The 23,182-nt window shown below is 38.2% G+C and overlaps 1 protein-coding gene across 1 annotated transcript in view; it reads right to left on the minus strand.

Annotated features, from left to right (window-relative positions):
- Positions 1–9,116: 9,116 nt before the first annotated feature.
- SLC15A5 (solute carrier family 15 member 5) overlaps positions 9,117–23,182 on the minus strand; it is a gene marked incomplete at both ends in the record, with an annotated part of 32,000 nt that continues 17,934 nt past the window's right edge. The window contains 3 exons of the mRNA XM_080609716.1: positions 9,117–9,261; positions 11,130–11,238; positions 20,042–20,173. Coding sequence (XP_080465842.1) covers positions 9,117–9,261; positions 11,130–11,238; positions 20,042–20,173 — 386 coding nt within the window. The remainder of the gene's footprint in view (positions 9,262–11,129; positions 11,239–20,041; positions 20,174–23,182) is intronic.

Consider the following 23,182-nt stretch of genomic DNA (forward strand, 5'->3'; position numbering starts at 1 on the left):
TGTTAGCTTCAACTCATTTTTTTATATTTTACCACATTATAAAAAGCCAGACCAAATTCTGCCATCAAGGAAGGACCAAGATCCTTGTTTACTATGATAAAAAAGGACATAATCCTGTTTTTTCATGAAAGGAATTTCCTACTAATAGATTCATGAGCTAAATTTCAAATCAATCTAAGCCTATTCTGCAGACTTAGAAAGCTCAGGCTCTAATAGCTCATGACTTATTTCATGCTTATAATGAAAGGATACACCACAAAAAGCATCGTATCCCTCCTCTGTCCCCACCTCCTTTTATTAGCACAGCTTGCTGATGTTAGATGTTGAACTACAAAGCTATGGGAAGGGCAGCAGTTGCTCATACAAAATAATATTTGAAGACTCTGTGCTCTGTGAAGGTGATTTATGAATTTATTCTCTCTCCTAGATTCTTTCTCACCTTCCTTCTTGTAAAAGCCTGATCAGCGAAGGATCTGAGCCATGGCTGATTTCACCTTGGACTTTAAAAAACAAGGCATAAAAAGCCCGCAAGAGCACAAGCACTAGCGGAGAGATTCTAAAAAACCCCCACAAACCAAAAACCAAACCAACCCCAACCCAAAACCCAAACAAAAATCAAAACTGAAAACAAATACCTAAATCTTATGTTTCACTAGAACATGCTAAAGTGGCAATTAGCATTATGTGGAACTAAATATAACTCCTTCAGCCTGGATGCTTGGAAGGGTTCACCAAAAGGGTTTTGTGTTTGTTCTGTATTTTTTCTGCTCACACACTGATAGAAAGATGACTGGTCTGGCACACTGTGGATATTCCTTTGTTTGGATTTCAGATGTTCACAAAACAGAGATGCACTGAAAAGGCAGGGATTTTTTTTTAGGGGGAGAGCCCTGGGGGAGGAAAGTGCATGAATAGATTTGAATAATAAATTAATTTGAGATTTTAATGGTTTGCAATTAAATTAATTAGGTACTCTGAATTGCTGGCCAGTGGCTCTTCAAGCTTGTTCTACTCAGTCTGAAATGATGCATATACACAAGTCTGACAGAAAACCTAGACACCTTTTGTTCTTTCCCCTGAATCTCATCTATTACTTTCAGATCAGCAACTGACCATAATATATATGTTTTGTATGAAGAATAAAATGAATAAAGTGATTTGCTGAGATTTCACAATTATAGTAAGAAATTGTTACCTGTTAGGTTGACTTCTTGCTTGCAGTTGACACTCTCTTTTGCAGCATGTTGTCTGACAGAGAATTCATTGTGTAAGTTTCAGCCTTCCAAAAATAAGAGTTACTATCATGGGCCTTCATCTGAAGATCTGAGATCTTAAAAATGTCAGGGATGCTTTATGACAGCTGTTCAAACTCTGAGCAGTTCTTTATAGCTTTTGGCTCTGAAGGAGCACAAGTAACACATCTAATCCCGAGACCTGATTACTTTCACAGGTTTAAAGTGAAGACTCTGTTCTCTCATTTTCAGACCCATTGCTGGAAAGCTAGTTCTTTGGCATCTGCTCTACTCAACTCCAAGCTGAAGTCAAGTAAGAGTGCTCTACACCCTCCAGCACTCAGCTCTGCATCTTAATCACATGCTACAATTACAAGTTAGCCATAATTAAGGCCTATGTAAGTTTAGGAAAAAATAATAGAAAAAAAAATAAAAGTCAATGAATAGTTAAAATCCATTGAGTCAAACATTTTGGGGCCCAGAAGTTCAAGATCCTATCCACTCTCTGCCCTAGAAGACAGAGAAGGAAGAGTGCAGCCTGTAGTCTTCTGGCTGTGACAGTAAAAGAGACCCTCTCAAATCAGTCCAATTCCTCCAATTTTAATATTACCATGTTTGAAAATTGCAAGGCTCACTATGGAGTAATTTAAATTAAACCTTTAGCCATTAGAGATACAACCAAGCCCCGCTAGTGTTTACAAAGGATTACCAGACTCATAGGAATGATACTTAGGTAAAAAAAAACATGAATGGAAAAGTATTAAAAGGTGTCCACAGAAGGAAAAAAACAGCTTAAGCCAAGTTTGCTCATGCCTTTATTCTATGACATTTATTCCTTACCCGCCATTAATTTAGCGGGGAAGAATTTGGCCCAGAATTGCTACAGTTACCTCTGCTTAAGTTTTAGCTTATCTTGTGTGATAGGGAATGCATACATGAAATGGCTGTGCAGTCCAGCCTGAAACACTCACCATGCCTTGACGAAGCCCTTTAAGCATGATAAACTAGAACAAGACTGCACAGTAAAGCCCGTCTTGCAACAAGGAGTCTCACAAATTCAGTTTTAATTTTTATAAACAGATTGCTTCTTGGGTTGTTATTATTAGTGTGAGCTGGACAGCTTGAATTAGAGAATAATTTATTCCCTGTGCATTTCTAATTACAGAAAAGAGGTTCACTCACTGACACACTTGTCCGTCTTGTTCTTTCCTGTCTTTCAGGCATGGCTGATTGCAGTTAAATAGACAGACCAGCACAAACTGCGTAAGAAACACAACTCTGTCAAAAAAGGACTGAAGTGTTACCATTAATTATTCTGGACCATGTGCTCATTTACAACAGATCTAACATGAGAAATATTCTCAGAGGTGTCAAACAGCCTCAGTTTCATAGGTGCATGGGGGTAGCACTGACTAAATGTTTGAGTGACTGGTAGGATGTGACCTGCCAGAGACCCTTGAAGCTTGGGGATTTCATGTGCAATTTGTGTTTCAGCATTCAATAGATAATTTAAATTGGGCCACTCTCTCTGAGCATTTCTGAAGGATCTACATGCCTGAGCCTGTGTCGGAGCTGCACAAGTATCTCAAAAGAAGAAAAAAAAAATTGCATTTATGAGCATCTGCGCAAGTGATTATTTGGAACTCGCTGCATCTTAAAAAGGTTTGAAGAAAGTGAAAATATTGTTTTCTAAAGAATGTCGAAAGGTAGGTGTAGCAATCACTTCACAATAGGAAGATAGCTTGAAAATGCTAACTGGGGGAAAGAACAGAAACAAAATCAGCATGATTTAGTTAACCCTTGCTAGATAGAAACAGAGACTGTTAATTTAAATAACTGAGCAGAGAATAATCCACTTTAGCAATTAACCAGATGAGCAAACTTTGCAAGGACAAGAATCAATTGACTGGTAATTAACACTGGAACTGAAAAGAAAAGAAGCACTGGATTTAGTAAGTTATACACTTCAGCTATTTCAGCCAGAACTACAAGAGTACCCTCTTTCTAGTAATATTTTCCTTCTAAATACGTACTTTAGGTACATATTTGAAGAAGATATGAACTTTAGTTGTGCCCTCACTGCCACTGTATTCAGTCTTTTTAACATCTATGCAGAATTTAGAGATGAGACCTTCATTCACTCTCACGTATTCTCATAAACATGAATTTCCTACCACAAGCAAGGAGCAGCAATCAAAAGCTGCATTGAATGAAGCATACCATAATGAAGCAACACCATTTTCGAGTAGGTAATAATCACCTTCCTCCCCTCTTGGTACAGTTTGCTGCTCTCTTTGTTGCTGAAATTATTTGCTTATTCTGCAAGACCTGCATAATATCAGTACTTGGATCTCTGCAATGAAGTTTCTCTCTTAAAGTCACAGACATTCCCTAGCTCTTTTTCATAAGATACATAAGGCAGGACTTTTTGTTGCTTAAGGTTTTACCGAATATTCTCACCATTAAAGTTTAGTTTACAAACAGCTTAAGCTTAAAGAATGTTTCCACTAAATGACAGCTCTTTATAAACAGTGACAAAGCTTGTTGAGGGGGTTATCATCTGTCAGAATATTAAAATCTCTCAGGTTTTTCACCTTTAAAGGTGACAAACTGTTTCTTTATAAAGGAACAATTTCAAGACAATAAGAAAACTCTATGAGTCAAAGTAAAGAAATTCAGAATTGCATGATCTCAAGGTCCTTTCCAACCCTAACTATTCTATGATTCTATGATTTGCTTTCAAGCAGCATCGACTTGCAACCTTTGAGTTACTATTAGTCTGTTTTGAATCTATGATTTTGCTTTGTACCAAAGATTGCCTCTTTCTGCCAGCTAAATAGACAGTATCTTCATAGTGTATTCATTGACCATCCAAAACCAAAGCTGGGATAACTTGCTATGCCTTTTTAGTGAGTGTTACTATAACTACCATTCCTAACCTCATCAGCGATCTTGCTTCTGAAGTGCACATGAAATGACAATGAAAGCATTCAGCATCTGTTTTCAAAAGATGCTTTTTACTGGGTTACAAAGCAGGTAGGACAATTGCTGACTGCTTTAAGGGGTTTTTTTGTTGGTTCTGCACACTTCCCACCCTGTGATTGTTTCTTTTTTTTTCAGATTTCAAAATATTTCTTCTGATCTGAAAGGAAAAAGAATATATATATATTAAATCAAAAAAGGAGTATCCAGAAAAAATGCACGCTGACATTCGGTATCCAATCGGCACACTCTGCTGAGTATACGAGACTCAGTTTCGAAACCTCTGTTCTAAGCTAAGCTGTTCCAGATGTGATAGAGCAAGTACTTCAACAGGGGCTTCCCATATTAACAGGAAAGAGGCCTAACCCTCAAAATGTAATGTTAATATCTGCAGTGTTTTCTCAGAAGTGGATTAAATAAACATATTTTGTTTCTATATAAAAGCCTGGTGTTCGGAAAGGTGGTGGACAAAACCCCCACCAAACCGTAGGTGTACCTACTCCACAGTTTTTGCTTAATCTGCGGGGAAAAAAAACACCTGAGAAAACCAACAAAAAAGCAAAACCCAAACAAACACCCACCATAAGAAAAAAAAGCTCCCCCCAATAAACAACAACAAAATATAAACACCACAACCTCCAAAACAAAAACAAACAAAGCCAACCAGAAAAAACTCTCTCAAAAAAAACCCCAAACAAAAACACCCCAACAAACGAAAAACAAGTAGGAAATGATGCTGCTAATTTTTCTTTTTGAGAGCATGTATCCCCCAAGAAAAACGTGCAGACTGTATCAAGAATTTGGTAGTCTTAAGGTGCATCATCCAGAACTCTGCAGAGATGATGTATGTTCAAAGCACTGGAAAAAATCATTGTCAGAGTGGTTCCTTTCAGTCTTACTATCACTGAGTATTAGAACTGATTAACTAACTTTAAAGAGCTGGCAACATTACTAAGAGACTGAATAAAGCTCAGATGTCAACCTTCTTTGAATCAAAATCTGTATTTATAGTTACAGATGGAGACTGAAACAAAAATAATGCACTACATGAACAGAGTATTACTTCTATGGGTGAGACTTTCTAGAAACCAGGTGGATAGAAAGGAAAAGGTAATTTTTATTCTATTCAGAACAGAGACTTCTGATTTTTTTTTATTTTTCTTTGTATTTTAAGATTAAATAACAGCAGATTTCAAAACACCCTGTGAAAAGTAGTTGTACTTGCTCTTGCCAAAGGAAATCTGGTACATGTTATAGCAAATAAACACCACTCTGAAGTTTAAAAGCTTTAGCTTTGCTCTGCAGCTCTGCTCTAGGGCCACATGGAAGGTTTTTTCCTACATCATCTTTCCAATTCAGAGTTCTCACAGCAGCTGAACAAGACTGATTTTCATACCAAGTGGGTCATGCACCTCTTTCTTCCATCACTGTCAGAAAGCAAGCTATTCTAGATAATTTACAAGAACTTTCAAGATGCAATAGTAGCTCTAACTAAAAGAAGGGAAAATAAATCCAGTAGAGACCCAGACAAGTCAGCTTAATGCTCCAAGGTATTTTAATCGGACACACTCAGGGTTCTTCACCAAAAAAAGACTTCTGAATATTATTCTTCCTTTTGTACCTAGGGAACCTGACTGAAATAAATTAAATAGCTTGCACAAGGACACTCAAAGCCTACGTAAAGTCTGATCAGGGTTCTACCTTCTGACTGCTACCGCTGAGTCTTAACAACCCCCTCTTTCCTCTGCAAAACTGCAGGCTTCAGCAAACAAAGCATTTCTTATAGCTAATTGGTATTACATGGAAACTCAACTGCTCTTATTTACAAAACTACAGATTTATGTCAAGCAAAGCCAATTATGCTTAATGTTTAAACTATTGCAGGTGCTCAATGACATTGTTGCTAGGCAGTAGAAGTGAAATTGCTCTTTTAATGCATCTTGTTCCAACTGGGAGCATGTGTTTTATCATCAGTGCAAACTTAACAGATGGAGATCTTAATCCTCTACAGCGAGCTTTCTTCACCCTCCCTCACTCAGAATGGTGTCCCATACATTTAGACTTAACTGAGGTGCTCAATGAACTGTCTGGAACAGAGCTTGTATTTTTTTGTATGTGCATACATAAATACAGTATAAAACACATGAATACAGTAGAAAATACACATTTAACCCTTAAACGCCCACCCCCCCCACCTATACCAGCAGTAATCAGCAATACACATGCCTATTCAAAGTTAGTAATGACCTCTGCTGAGCACAGTCTCTACTCAAGTAGCTATAATCAGAGCCAGTAGACAGCACCAAAGTCAAAACCGCATCAACAGAGTCCTTTATACTAATTTCACTGTGTTCTGGTACAAGATTCAGAAAATTTAGGCAGCACTCAAACAACAAAACTGAACTGTGATGTTTGTGGTCACTCCTAACCTCACTTGAAGTTTGAAAAACTATAATTCCTTATGGTGAAGACTAAAACATGCATTTACTTGGTGCAAAGCAACATCAAGGGTGATCTCAAACACAGGCAATCAAATCTGAATGTTTTTTGTTTCCCATGAAAACTGCCACAGATCAATAAAATGCTGAATAAAAGGCGGCTATTCTAACATTCTCCAGCTGCTTATTGCATTATTTCATACACACATACATCTCCCTATTTTTTCTGTCCCCTCATTTTGCTAATGTATTAAACCAGATGTGAAAAAGCAGCTTCTTTCAAAGTTAAGATCAAACTGAAAGAGTCCTTTCTACTAATTTTACTGTGTGCTGGTAAAAGGAAAAAAAAAAAATAAATCATTAGGTATTAAAAGCATCTCCAGCCCAATTATACTCACTGGCTCAAATGTTAGATGTTACCATTTTATACATAGTAGTAGTTCTTTTGTGTGTAAACTCTTAAGTGCATTGACAGAGACCACATACCTCTTGTCAGCAGACTCCAGCCAGCATCTTTCAGCTTTTCCGTACCAGCACAAAGGTCAACTCAGGTATTCAGGAATTTCTCACTTTTTCTTTATGGAAAGAAACTAGAAGTTTGCACAGTTAAAGCTAGGTTTATTGCAATACAAATAACCTTTAGAGAATAATACCTTACAAGCAGATAACTGTCAGGTGGGATGGACAGATCTACTCAAATATATGGAAATTAATCTGCCTCCTACTCTCTGGTGCCCTTGGAGACTAGGTCCTTCAGTTTTTTGCTGCCTCTCCCTGTCACAGCCCCAGCGTAGTTTATGCAGTCATTTTTGGAGAAAGAGGCTGTCTTTTGCTGGCAGGGCAAGAGCCAGGGCAAGACAAGCAGACCAAAATCGTCACTTGTTACAGGGTAAACAGAGTTGTACACTCAGCTCTGCCATCAAGTCATCACATCCCACACTAGCCAAAACGCATATCTTTGACACAGATAACAGTTTCAGATGAATGTGTATGAAGATATATTTACTTCCATCTCCACCAGTGCATCCTTGGATTATATTCTCTTTCACCACTGAGGAATATATTAAACAAGATCCACAAAAAAAAATTTGCTTCCAGGTGGCTACCTCCCCTTTCTACAATATCTGTTGCCATGTGGGCAACAGGTCCCTCAGCCACCTTGCAGCTCTTCTGCTGACCCTGGGTCTTCATCTTCACAAATTATTTCTCATGGGACATATGTCAAATGCTTTACTAAATTTAAGGCAGATCATCTTTACTATGCTTTGTTTAGAAAATGAGTTCTCATTACCTATCGACATTAAGAGGGTCTGGCAAATCTATCTTTGATACGTCTGCGGGGCATTTTATTCAATATTCCTTTTATCTCATGAATTTAAATATTCTTCTTAAATTAAAACCCCAAACAAAACACAAACAAAACCAAACCCCCAACCTTAAATACTAGTGAAATCAAACTAACAGCTCCTGACTGCCTTCCTTTCTACTTCTTAGATGTATCTACTTCTTAGATGTATCCTCACTTTTTTTATTAATGCCACTTAAAATAAAATATTAAGTGCTAGATTAGTATTACTTGCAATATTCAAGTGAGCCAATTTGGGGAGTGTTTAACACTGTTTAAATCTTTCAAGTGGAATGTGTTTTACTAATAATTTTCCTCTTTTTCCAACTGCATCTACTTTTCCTAGTCTTCTTTTCCTAATTATTTTTACCCCCTTCAACTGGGCTACAGTTAGTAAGTTTGATGTAAATAAATTCTAATCTCCAGTTCTTCTATTCATAATTTTCTGTAAGTAATCTTTTAGGAACAACAAATCTCACTGTGCTTCTGCAAATAAAATACTAGATACCCCAGCATAAATGTTTCATGACATACTTTATGGACTTATTACCAGTATGTAGTTTCTAACATATTTTTGGTAGATCTCAAAGCAGTTGTACAAAGAAGGTTCGTTGAGCTGCGTCCATTTTACTGACAGGGAAACTAAAGTAAAGAAACAACTTGCTGGAGGCTGTGTAGCAGATAAGCAGAAGGGACAAGAATATGACAAAAGTCTTTGCACGTATCAACCAGGCAATACCAGACTCCAAAACTATTTTTAAATTACACTGTCACAAAGTAATTTACTAAAGGAATGTGTATATGAATTAATTCTGAACCATTACTAAGTACAAATACATGTGGATACCTATTTCCCTATAGATATTAAAAGCCTCTATCCATCAACCACGCCAAGCAGTGAGCTCTCTTTGCCCTCAACGTGCATTATGACAGTGCAAGCATCCTACAAAGCCAAATCCTATGACGACTGTTATTTTGTAAACTTAAAAATAACATTATTTTTCCTAAGATAATTCATAAATACATTGCCAGTTCCACTTTAAGTATGCTCAGTAGTTTACCAGTAGAAAGCTGCTTGATAACACAATCAAAATTCAGTCAAACAAGGGTGAAATTTAATCAGGTTTTCTCCATAGGAGACAAAATGGGAGATCTGCCCAGGACACTACCATAATGCTTGATGGCTTTTCCACCCTTCAAAAGTTTTTCTTCAGGAAGACTTGCTCGGAATTCGCTGGTGTATTCCTGATTTAGATTGTTGTATCTGAGGAGGAGGATAGAGAAAGGAAATACTAAAATAAAGATCCTTTCTTGTATTAGTTTCGCTTATTGATTATTAGGTAATATTTTGCAAGTTACAGTGCCTTCTGAGTTCTGAACTTTTAAGCAGCCAAAAAAATTGGGTAGTGATATATGCCTTCCTAGAACCTTTCAGAACTTCAGGATGAAACATGCCAAATGGGATGTAAGAATCATTAACAGCTGTATGGTGTCATTTTAACAAATTTAAGAAAGAAACATGCTATTTTCCCCTCAGACAAATTCTAGTGTACTTTTTTCTAGTTCAGAGTTTTAAAGCCTGATTTCCCCCACCCTTATATCAGTGTTTATCTGAATCTCTCTCACCCTTTTTCTACCCTCTGGGAGAATTCTTATCCAGCAGAAAATTAAAGAATTATATTTGATCTGAAAAAACATATTTCATGTAGGTTTTGATTGTCTTACTGAAAAGTGGTGTACACCTTGATTTTGAAGTGAAATAAAAATTTGAAATAAAATTTTAGAAAACTTTGTCAAAGATTTCCTCAAAAACAAGTTATTTTTGCAAAATTGTGTTGCACTCAAGAAATTTTATAGCCACTTTTTGACAATCAAAACCTTTTAATTTTCAGCAGTAAATGTCACAAATGAAAATTTCATTTTATAGAAGAATAAAATACTATTTTACAAGAGGAAGACAAAGTACATGCAGGAAAAACATTTCTAGTCATGACTCAGGTCATATGTAAAAGAAGAGAACCAAGACCTAGCCACTGGAATAAATGGCCACTTGTGTCTTAGGTTGCACTGAAAGATTGACAAGACAAAAAAATTGACAAGACACTATGGTAATCTTTGCTGCTGCAAAGTTAGTGCTATTGTACCAGAAAAAGCAGTCTTTTTCTCAAGAGTTCTAGAAATACACTGCCCTTGGAAATCTATTGTTGTCATTATGAAATCACTACACTTCACCAACGTTTCTGAAGGATTTCTTTCAGAAATCCCAATGTCTAAGAGAGAATGCCACTCACACATTACACTTCCCACTCATGGTGACACAGGTTGTTTCCCTCCCTGTTCTTGATTATGAGTATTACTTATAACCCTGACAATGGGAAATTAACTGTGATTAAACATTCCGGAATACAGGAGGCAGGCCAACGTTCAAACCACCCTGGATGTAAAACGGGATTGCAGTTGTGAGTTCCTTGTGAGTTCTTTGATTTTATAGGCAATACCCAGGTATAAAACCTAGGCTCTGTAGGGGCCTAGGTGGCATAAAACTGATTTCTGTGTGTGGGCTAACAGAGCAATTCCACTGTCTCCAGTAAAAAGTTGCTTTTATCTCATTGTCCAGTAGATTATAAGAAAATATTCCAGGGTTATTATGTTGAAACCACTGTATACAGCATTAACCAGTAACAGCCTGCTCTTTTCTTGCAACACCTTCAACTAATGTCCTACACTAAAGATGTAAGCTTGCCAAGACAACAATGCTTGCTACATATTGGTACAAAGTGAAGTGCAGTGGAGGTCAGTCTCATGATCAAGATGTCTCGGTGTTGTCAGCTAAGCTGCATGCCAACATATTTAGATCCTTCTCTAAAGAATTGGACACTCTTCTTTCTTCAAGACATTTTCTTACTAATAAAACCCCTTAAATACTTAAGGTTAATTACATTTTTTTTTACCTTACCACAGAATTGCTACTGTGAAATCTCTCTTCTCAAGGCAGATGAGAAATACTGAAGTCTGAATGATAACATACGATCTATTGCTACCAATTCTGTTACACACTAGTTTGCAGGTTTTGCGAGAATTTTTACCCATATCTACAAATGAAACATCAAGCTTTCTTTTTCTCACACATACCTGTGTGCAATGGTCCAGAAACCCAGGGTGTTCACCATCATTAGGGAAGCCAAGAAGAAGAAGAATCTCTCCAATTTACCTTCATGCAGCAAGTGTGGAAACCAGTTGCCTGGCAAAGCAGACATGTGAAGTAGAATTAGTTTACCTTGCAGAATCAGACATGGTTCATGTGAAAGACAGAAAGATAACTTTGTGTAAGACACAATCACAGCAGGAGCTTTGAACCCCCCCGTAGCTATTTACACAGACTTCAGTCTCACAGCATCTATGGTTTTTTTGAGTACTTTGCTCCTGTTCTGCAGGCAGGCAATAGAGATCTAGAGAAACTAAAGAACGTTCATCGAATCTGAAGTGTACTGGAAAACCTAACTCTGCACAGCTGTAATGATTGGGCCATTTCTCCTCTATATAATCCTGTGCATATAGCTAAATGAATGCCAAATGTGAAAATTTTAGGAAAAGCTAAAGTGGTCTGTAGAAATCCTTATTCACATCCCTCATGCTTTTAACAGGCCCTTCTAAAGGGTGTGTGTGGAAGGAAATAAACCCAAAAACAAAACCAAAAAAATGCATAACGGGCATTTGTTCAGTGCCTTGGATGGTGCTCCATTATCAAGATTCTACCTGATATTTTACTTTACCTGTTTTTACAGCTGCCTTTATTTGTAAGTCTGCAACATGTCCTTGTCCAGCACAGAGCATTTAATTGCACGAACCAAACTTTTTTCTACCAAGACTTTTGGCAATAGTGTCTGGGACATTTTGGCAGCTTAAATTCCATTCAGCAGAGGACAGCCCCACCGATATACACCCAGTCTTCCCTGCCTCTATTCTCGCATGCTTTAGTTTGTAAATATTCTGCTTTCAATGATGTCTGTTGCAACCAGTTTGAAAACAAGCTCAGATGGCAAAATAACTGTGGAAATGAAGATGATTGAAAAGAACGCCAGCCCAGCCAGTCTGCCTTTGAAGAAAATCAGTACCTCAAGTACCATAATCAACTACAGAAAAAACATAAAACCAGGGTGAAAAAGAAGTTACAGTAGCTACAAAAATCGAGAGAGATCTACAGTGCTGTAACATCCTTTTACGTTATTTGGGAATACAGAATATATATGGCTTTGAAGAAGAAAGAGACTGTCTTCATTAGCAAGTAGTGAAGTGCAGTAAGAGCAAATACAGAGCATGAAACAGCTGGTGCCGAGAACGTGATGTGCACACTATACACAGCTCAGGTAGGGGGTCACATCAGACCAGTTCCCACTAACAGCTGGAACACATCAGGCACAAGCATTTTTTTGGTCTAGTTCTGTCCTAAAGAATGAAGTTTTTTGTTCTCCAAGATCATTCTGTGATGCAAATCAGAGATCAGGAGGTTCAGGTCAAAAGCACACTCTTGACCCAAACTAAAACACCAGCATCAATGTGGCCTTTCTTTGCTTCTTAGAAGTCTGGTATCAAATCCTACCCATCTGAACAGAGTGGTTATTCACCTCTTGAATGACCTAAAAGGGAGAGGAAGAAAACCAGCCTTTTTTGCCATAGTTGTGCTTTACAAACTTGATAGCCTTAACTGATCTTTTGGCCACTAATGCAATCTTTAGCCATCCAATGCTATTCTTAGTTTGTTCAAATTTTCTATTTGGAGAGATAGAGCTGCTCCATAGCCTGGGAGAGCCACCAGTCAGGGGATTACACACATATCCCTCCCCCCCATATATTTACATTTTTCTCTTTCCACCACATCTTCTTAGAGATGTAAACACATTTCTTTCCAAAGCAGTTACCTTTAACAGTTCCCAGATTAACAGAGAACAACTGCCATCATTGTGGCAGTTTTCCCTAACTCCTCCGCAGTTCGCTCCGTGCCAGGTTACCTTTCTGCCTGTCACAGAGCGGCACCACCTCACTCCTGCATGTACGATTCCTTTTGTAGCATTACCTCAGAGTGAATTCTAAACTGTATCATTTAACACTGTCAGTTGACTGAGCTCCTAGGTGCTATAACTTCATTTTAGTAGCTTATAAACTTTTATTGTCATAATTCACAATCAGGCAGTTTTTCATTTCACATCCCCCAGTGGCCAATAGAAGTCAGGGGGAGAGCGCGTGTATCTGATGAAAGAGAAAGCACGCAATGGGGTTCAGATCTACAGCTTGTCAAAGCAGAGTTCACACTGTCTGCTAGGTTATTCACGTGTGCTAGGCTAACTATATGAGCAGCAGGAACTTCCTAATGGAACAGCACTTACAATGGAACCTGAACAGAAATTATGTACTGAAAAACAGTGCTGAGCAATATTAAAAGGAAAAAAAAAAAAAAAGGAAAAAAGAAGAAAAATTATCACCTTCTAAAAGAGCAGAGTAAACTGGACCTTTGAAACCGTCTTAGTGCTACCAAACCACCATATTTAAGAGCTGGAAGTTGGAATGTTTGGTTTTAGCAGGGTAGGAGGGTGGCCTGGCGAGCAGATCAGGGTTTAGCCCCCGCTTCACCACTGGTCTCCTCCATGGCTTGCGTCAAAGACCACTGCTCAGTCTCCTCAATTCTTTTAGTAATTGCCAGTATTTAAACAGCGAGGCCAAGATAATGACACAAAACCTTTGGAAGGTCATGTATTATAAATGAGCAACAGCATAGGCAGGGCCAAAATTACACTGGGCATGGTAAGACTCCAGCTTCTGTAGCGTGTGTGCTCTCTTTCTAGTTTACTGCTCTATCCAAAGCAAGAGGTAGGAGCCTGTTTTTCTCTTCCTTTCAGTGAGGGGCAATGATGTTTTTCAGGGGTGCCTTTCTCTACCAAGAATCAAGGGTGGTAGCAGTCCTAGAGATATCCAGACTATTATCCTACTTCCAATATGCATTTTCATCAGTGAATACAGCAAAGATTAATGTAACCATTTCCTATTTTCAGCCAAAAATATTTATTTTTCATTTTTCTTTTTAGTCTTCTTTTTAAATGGAATTTGGTCTTCCATGAAAGAGGGGATAAACCTGGACTACATTTACTTCTGCTTACTCTTACTGCACCAAGAATCCTCTGCTGGCAGGAAGCCTTGGGAGAACAGTCATGGCTGTTAAAACATCAATCATGTGTTTCAGCCAGCGAAACTTGCTTTAGATGCTTTCACCCTTTACCCGACTAACACATTCCACAAGCTGCCTGCACACTCCAGCACTCTCCACTGGCTGTGTTTGAGGTTCATATTTTCAAGATTTTACCCATAGCCATGAATGTCAGGAACTTACTGGTAAGGAGTGTGTTTTTTCTGGAGTACTACTCTGTTTGAAGTGGCCAGCACTTTCTCTCCCTTGAATCAGCACGCAATATGCTAACAATTCATCTTCCCCCAAAAGACACTGCCTTTGGGTTCTGTCAATCCTTTACTTTTCTATGGAGATTGCCAACAGAAGTGCCAATTACAAGGTTGGTTTGTCACATAGATAATTGCTCACTGGGAATTAAGTTTCTACAACAAGCTCCTGATTTTCATTTTTATTCCAACAATGGAAATACTTTGTAGCATGAATCACTGCAGAGAATCATAAGTTTCCTTTAGCTGTGCATATTTTAAAGAGCCTTTTCTTATTGGTTAGACGTGAATTGGTTATGCATTTTGTGACAAATTTAGAACAAATTAGAAGATTAAGTCTAGGCAGTCAATTCCTCAAGACTGCTATACTGTACGTTGTGGAAATAAAGCACCAGGTAAACTTTCACTAACATTTTCCACTCCTACCGGTTTTGCTTCAAAAAAGCTCAGGTAGAATAAGAAGGAGGAATATTATACAACATTAAGAGAACACATCTGATCCTACCAACACAAGCGAAAAAGCAGGCAAAACACTAATTAGGACACAGACAAAACCCCACTTTCCTGGGCTGTTTCTTGTGGATGATGACAGTGGCAAACTGCTAGCAATATTGGCCATCATGGAAGAAGTGAAAAGGGCTTTAAACCAGTCTTTGACAAATACTAGTGCACAAACGTGATGTGGTTTAGTGGTGGACTTCGCAGATGTGTGGTAATGGTTGGACTTGTTGATCTTAAAGGTCTTTTCTAACTTAGTTGCTTCTATGATTCTAATTTGTCTGCTACTATGATGGCTCCCTTACAGCTCTCAAGGGATTCACAAAAAGCCCAAAGTTGCACAGGAAGGCATTCAAATTTGTTTACTGAACACCACCATTGTATTTTAGTATTGGGAAAACAGAAGGCAAAGCAAAACAGTCACATGCCAGAAATTAGATTCCAATATTTTTAGAGGTATTGTGCAACCTAGACTATGAGTATAGAAAAATTTAATTGATATCTTATGAATGGATTGTATTGCTTTCCATAAGTTCATCAAGTTAGTGCTCATATATTTAGTGTTTAACCATATCGAAATTAAAGCCTCAGTCTGCCTCTAATCCTTATTAGCTAAGTAGGCATCAGTGGACACCACCACCTGGTCTGCAAGAAATATCCTCTAGCTTTATCATCTTTGGCATTTAGAATCACACGAGGCTCCAAACTAGAGGGAAAAAATAGTAAAATAAAAAAGGCAAAACCAAAAGAAAACCCACAAAACCAACCCCAGTTCTCTGAATACAAGCAGGTAAAGTTGTGTCTGGGGCACTATCTTTCCTCTGACCTTTTTTTTTGCCCTTGTCTTTCTTACATATTTACATTAATATTTTTAGAGAAATGTATTCTGAAATGATTGGCATAGGACGACAGGTTTTGTCTTGCATCTTCTTCCGTTAAAATGTTAGGAGAAGTAAAAGATCCAAAAGAAAGCAGTTTCCCAGCTTGTCCTGAAAATATCACTGTCACCCGTCATCTGTTTGCACTCGTCAGATTTTTTTAAAAAAGTCTTATTTTATCATATTCACACCATCCTCCATAGATGTGTTAAAAATGATTAATGCAGCTTTGACTGTGACTGATATCTGATCAACTTTGCCAATAAAAACCCAAATAAAATTCTAAACTAGTGACATGAAATAGGATATTATAATGTTTAAATTTTGTCAACACCCTCTGTGCCTCAGCACTTCAAAATACACTAGAGGATCTACTTCACTATATCCTGAATTGTTCCATGGAAAAACATGGTCTCATTGCTTAGAGATGGGAGAACCAGAAATAGTCTTGGCTCAGGTTTTAGTGAAATGAGAACCATGGGACAAGTCAAAAGCACCCATAGCCTAAGAGTTGCACACTGAGCCTTGTTAAACCTTACAAAACCTTACATAAACAAAGTCATTATCTTTTAGCGAAAGAGAAGGAACTTTGTTTTTTTCCAATATAAATGTATTAGTTCAGCTTTTTTTGGAGGAGAGAGGAGGGAAAGAAATAATTCTATAAATTGTCCAGATACCAAATACCTTACAAACCCTTTAAACAGACTTGAAAAAAAATCAAACATAATGAGAGCTTAATTTGTGTCATTTGACCTTAATTTGACTGAATTCTAAGGCAGCTCACAATTTTATTTGCTGAAGCATTGTCATCTTTAGAATGTTCAACGGGTAACCATTAGGTTTTATAAATTAACAAATTGTTATTTTGCTGATCTTAAGCTTTGCATCACAAGCATCAAAGAACACTATAAGAAGCACAATGGAAGAGTCTGGAAAAGTACAGATGGAAGAAAAGAATTTTGTATATAACATTTCCTATCAAACTAGGAGAAAACCAAAACTAAGCCTAGATGCCTCTTTGGTTTTGTTATAGTCTATAACCTGCTCCAGAAGTCTGATCCCCTGCCTACTTTGATTTATGAGTCAGAAAGACAAAAATCTAGCTGGGATGAGTAGAGGATTACTTCAAATCTTCAGTCAGAAGTGTTGTAACACAATAGAATGCCAGGTTGGATGGGGCTTTGAGCAACCTGGCATAGTGGAGAGTGTCCCTGCCCACGACAGGGGGGTTGGAACTAGATGATCTTTAAGGTCCTTTCCAACCCAAACCCTTCTTTGATTCTAAGAAACAGGAATATCTCCATTATTTACAAGCTGTGAATTCCATGAGTTGTGGTCACTCGGAATTATTAATCTCATTCACGCAGGGAACAGTGGGAAAGAGATACCCAGTGAGATTCCACTTATTTTTAGAAATAAAATTTGAGAGCCCAATAATATGTTGTTTACATACTCATAGGGAAAATAATCTCTAATGCTTCTAACTAGAGCAACAGAGCAAATATTAAACATTTTTCACTGTATTTTCTCTAAAGCTTTTCAAGTTTTGTAGAAGACTTCTCCTATTTAGGGGCTTATTTGGTCCCATTACAGCACCTTAATCTGAATACACACTGCCACTGAATCCTTTGGAAATTTAAGAGTGACTTTTGCTCAGGATAATGGCATGGTCAATTCCATCTATAGGAAGAGCAGGCCCGACAAATAAAGCCTTAAGTTATACTTTTTCTTCTAAAGTTAAGTAGAGAAGTTTGGCACTCAATTTCATAAAAGGGATAATATTATAGCCAGGAAAAATTTTCAGTTTGCCCAAAAATCTTAAGCAAAAGAGGTTAAAGCATGGCAAATGCAGTCTGTGGAGAACATGGAGAGTTCAGTCTTTTTTGGTCCCAGCTAGGATAAAAATGTGAAGCTTCTGATAAAACAGTATTTCTGGCAAGAAATAAACATCTTCTTTTTGAATCAATTAAATGTTTTCATACAGACTTACAGAAAAAGAATAAATCAGCTCGATTTAAAATTAGACAAAACCCTACCAAATTACAAACCAAATGCAAAAATTTATTTCCTCTATTGCTTTGTATAAAAATAGTCTTAAAGGAATAAATTACACATATAGTAGCACAACATAGGCAAAATGTTTTGATGCTGACATTATGCTTAAGTATTTTATAAAAATGCAATTATACCTTGTCCTGGGTTCAGCAGTGGCAGTCAGTTTTTTGTTTTTTTTTCCTTCTTAGTAGCTGTTGCAGCACTGTGTTTTTGACTTTTGGCTTGGGAACAAAAAAAACTGATAACACCGATGTTTAGACTGACCAAGGATTTTGTGAGTCTCATGCTCTGCCAGGGAGGAGGAGGGGCCGGGAGGAAGCGGGGACAGGACACCTGACCCAGACTGGCCAAGGAGGTGTTCCATACCACAGCACGTCATGCCAGGGGATGGAACTGGGAGCTACCCGGAAGGGCACGTCCCCTGGTCGGGCGGGCTGTCTTTTCCGGCGGGCGGTATCGTATTCTCTTCCCTTGTTATTTCTCTTGTCGTTGTTATTGTTGGTGGCGGCAGTGGTGATTTGTGTTATACCTTAGTTATTAAACTGTTCTTATCTCAACCCATGGGAGCTGCATTCTTTTGATTCTCCTCCCCGTCCCTCCAGAAGCGGAGGGAAGAAAGGTGGGGGGGGGGGGGGGGGGGGGGGCAGTAGACTGCGTGGTTCTGATTTACAGCTTGGGCTTAAACCACGACATACCTAAAGTTAAATTGCAGTAAAATATGTCAATTTTAACTTTATCAGAATTAGTAATTTCCATACTTTTGGGGAAAGTGGAAGAAAAAAAGTCAGCAATGCAGTCTTTCTTGAAGTGTTAGTTCCATTAAACCCGTATTACCCAGTGGAAAACATAACATCTATTTTACTGGGTGACATTCAAGAAGCTCTGCTCTCCACGCTGGATGCCTTGGTATTTAATAGTTCTTTGCTAGATTCATCTGGGTAAGGGGTTTTTATACCTCATAATAAAATTGTAATGGAATTAAAAACTTAAAACCAGCACTGCACGTCAAAGAGCCATTCATTTGTTCAGATCTTGCAAGTAGGAATTAAAATTTCTTGTCATGCTTTCAAAAAAAAAAAAAAAAAAATCACTTCCCCTTGTTTTTTAAATTACATGGCTTTTTATGTAAGAAAGAGAAGAACCCAAAACTTAACCATGAGCAGTAACAAAATTCTGCAACCGTGGTAACTGTAATGGTGTCATGCATTAGGGACAGCAGTTGTGCTCTATAAAAGAGCAGCTCTCTGTAGCACAATAACAAGGAACCTTATCAATGGAAAGCATCTTTAGAAGTACTTCTTCAGCAAGAGGAACTATCGCTGAATATGTGAACAAAGGGATCCCTGTCCTTCAGTTCAAGAACCCCAGTGCCTTATTTTTTAAATTCACTTATGAAACAAGTCTTTTTTGTATTGAACAAAGATTCATCAGCAAAAGAAAAAAGACTTTAAGAAACTCTTGGCCTATCTTGAAAGTCAGCAACCCAGAAAAATCTCCAGTTCAGGGCCTAACCTAAATATTCCTCAAAAGGCTGAATGTGAAATAACTCCCTTTTGAAAATAATTCTCTAGGAATTGTGGTAGCCATCTGCAAAAGGATAAAACCACAATGAGACTGCATTGTCACAGAATCTGGTTCTTCCGGTAGCTGGGCAAAGAGAGAGGTGTAAAGAAAGCAGAAAAGAAGTAGCAGCTCTAGGAGAACAAATTCCATAGACAGCTCTCAAACACTCAACCCAACCTCCTTTCCCCTGTGACACTGTGGAACAAAAAGAAAGGCATGTCCTCCACTCTTCGAAGCACTAATCTTGCTCTCACGGCCAGAGGCTTCCATGGAAGCGTGGCTAACATGAACGTACTTCTTCATGAACATAAAAAAAGTGTTTCCTAGACAATTTATTTTGTCTTCCAGAACAGAAGTATAGAGATTGGAGGTGAGGGCTTCCTGCAAGATGCCACCCTCTAATTACTCCAACTATCAGAACTAAGATGACTCATTAAAATTGGATGAGTACAGCTGGAAGGCTATTTCCTATCTTAATTCCATCTTAATTGTGAGAGCAAATCAATAAAACTTTGGCATCCCCTTTAATTCTGCTGCCTAATTCTCCAAATCAATAATATTAAGAAAACTGCTCAGGAACACCAGTCATGAGCATATTCTTACCTTGAGAGCCTGCGTGGGCTGTCTGAACAAAGAAAGCTCCCATAAAGCAGCCAGCTCCATTAAAGAGAGTTAAAAAATGCATGGAAATCCCTCTCATTCTTTCTGGCACAAGCCAGAATGAAAGTAAGGAACCTTAGAAAAGAAGCAGATACAGAAACAGGTTAAAAAAAAAAAAAAAAAAAAAAAAAAAAAAGTAGTAAATTATGGTAAAAGATAAGACAAAAACCCCAAAGTGCCTCTAATAAGAACTTTCCACATTTTACAGAGAATGTACTTGCTGCAGAAGGGCAGCCGTATTAGTATGTACCCTATTAACAAAGGGTTACCTAAACTGCTTAAATTAGTCTCTGTAATAAACTATCTCACATACAACTATCAATATTCCACAAGTATGTAAACATCTTTCACCCAGACGGTTACTTTCACCTTGTAAAACCTCAGGCACAGCAAGACAAGAGAAACACCTACCACAGTTACCAAGCGTGAAGACAGCAGATGTGATACTTAACTGCAGGACAGCAGGACCTCTTATGCCAGAGCCAATGCAGCATGACCACTAGTAAAATGCTTCCCAAATCTAGGGTGCTACCTTAACTTGGACAGTTACCTGGCTTTAACTTAAAACTGGACAACGCTGCTCTTCCCCAGAGAGCAGCCCTCAGAGTCACTGGCAATTTTTTTAAGATATTGTTCTTCGCTTTCTTGCCAGAAAACTAAGCCACAAGCAGCAACAGCTTTGGTGGCAAGAGGAAGCTGTAGCATTCTGTTGTAGCGTGGATGACTATAAATAATCCCACCAGCTGTAATTTGGCTAAACTAGGTTACAGTAACAGAAAGTCTTTATGATAGCTGTTCTTTTTGAGTAACTTTTCCAATTATTAAAACCTCATGTTTCCTAATTTCACACCTTGAGCTCTGACCCACACTTGTTCACTAACCCCCAGTGTCTCCCAGCCTGCTTTATTTGTTGAGTTTGAATGACCTCCAGCTTGAGAAACTTGTCAGCAGAGGATCCTATTTGGATGCTGAGTTGCCTGAAGCATCTCTAAATACAAATCAAACTTTGCAATCATTATCTTCCATCCTTTTTTAATTTGGATGCCCAAATGAGAGCTTTGGAAACATATTAAAGGAAAAAAAATACCATGGGCAGTGGTTTTTTCTTATTCACAATAGGAACCAAAAGCCCGACGGCAAGAGAAAGCAGGTGAGCCTGGGACACCATCTGTAGATATAACAGTACAGTCTGAAACATGGCACAATCAGTGTCCTAGCTAATTTGAATCACTAAGAGCCTAAAAAGTTTTCGGTTATTCCTCCCTTCTAAAAGCAGGGGTGTAAAACATACATCCTGGCTAAATTCAGCCTGGGTAATTGCATCCTACTTACCTAAATTACCCCTGCTGTTCCAATTGCGTACTCCATCCTCACTTCCCCCACAGTGCTGCTGTGAACTATTAAACAGCTGCTGCATTTCACTCTAGAGACTATTGCATTTCAATTGGTGGGTGAAGTGATCCCCAATATATCCTTTAACTAACAGACCTGATTGTTATGAGATTTCCCATTTCAAAGTGTTTTGAGACTTGTTGATGGGCAGATGATAATCTTGCAGCACTTGATCAAATACCGCAAATTTGCTAACTCTTTGTAGGGCAAAGCAGTTCCAGTGCACCGGATGGCTTGGACACTTGGCAGTGTAATAGCTGCTGTGGCAAGCAGGCTGGCTTCCCTTCAACAATAGTCTCAGGCACTGTGGGGGCAAATGTCTGCTGATGTTACCTCGCAGGATGGAGGTGGTGGGGTTGTTGGGATTTTTTTTGTGTGTGTGGTAGTATTTTTTTCCAGGGTTTTTGGTTTTGCTTTTTAAATCATTGGGTTTTAAGAGTAATTTCCTAGTTTAAACCAAGCTTAGGTTACAAATTTAAGCTGTCAGAGGCCTGTAATATCGAACATTCTAACATTGTGGAGGAGAGCAATTATTTTATCCTTGTTTTATATTATTTTCTAAAGACTACCTCAGTGCTAGGGAAACATTAAATGCTGATATTATTCTCAGGGAAGCTCCTGCCACCTGAAGCAGATGACTATATAAAACTCCTATCAACAAGATAATATATTGTATAAACACAATTTTAAGTATCAGAGCTCAAATGCAGATGAAGAGTTCAATATGCCAAATCTAGCTCCTTTAACCAAGCATTTCAGAAATGAGATATCTCCTCTCTTCCCTCTGATTACAAGTGTGAACATTTCTGTCTTCAACTTGGATCATATACTTGCAGATCAAGTAAATTATTATGATAATTGAATTTGACCTTCTGCATAACAAAGGCAGTAAAATGCCAGGAAAGGTGAAACAACTATTTAAGTGTCTAGGCTGTCATTAGCATCCATGGAGATCCACTGAATGGTTCCTGAACAGCGGTTTAGTTCAAATTGAAGTACAAACCCAGGGCTCATTCCAGCAGCCTGAATACAGATGCCCAGTGATGCAAAAAATGCTCTAGTGCACTAGCCGTTTGCATTGGGCTGTCTGATAAGGTGCAAGACCTATGAGAAAACTATGCTCTTCTACAGCAGCAGCTGGAAGCCACAGACACCTTAAAGAGCTTGCCTGCATTACTTGCAGATACTCCATGACAAATCGTGCCAGACACTTATGTGTGGGCAAGTGAATGGAGGCCTGCACCCTTATCAACTACAGCAGTAACCTACTATTTTAGGTATCTACCTTGAGTTTTTTGTATGTAAGTGTCAAAATCAGACTTAGTCCCATTCACTTGGATTCTTGAATCGCACCTCTAACTGCAGCTCTCAGCAAGATGCTTAATCATTATTGAAATGAGAGCTTTTCTTCCTAAGAAATTCTAATCATAATCCTTTAAAAAGTTTGAAACCCCCAAAACAAAAAACCAAAATAAAACAAAAAACCAAAAGCCCAAACAAATAATGAAACCCAACCAAAACAAAACCAACCCCCCCAAGATGAAGCTATGTTTCTTCTCTGAAGGCTAATGTCATCTTCCAGTCATTGGACTTCTGTTGTGTCCCAACGTGCTAGATTTAAAAAGCTTTATTCTACCAGCAAGATTATTGCCATGTTTCTGCATGGGAAGACTCTAAGCAACCCACCTCCTG

Source organism: Psittacula echo, assembly GCF_963264785.1.
Source record: "Psittacula echo genome assembly, chromosome: 1".
NCBI classification, from domain to species: domain Eukaryota; kingdom Metazoa; phylum Chordata; class Aves; order Psittaciformes; family Psittacidae; genus Psittacula; species Psittacula echo.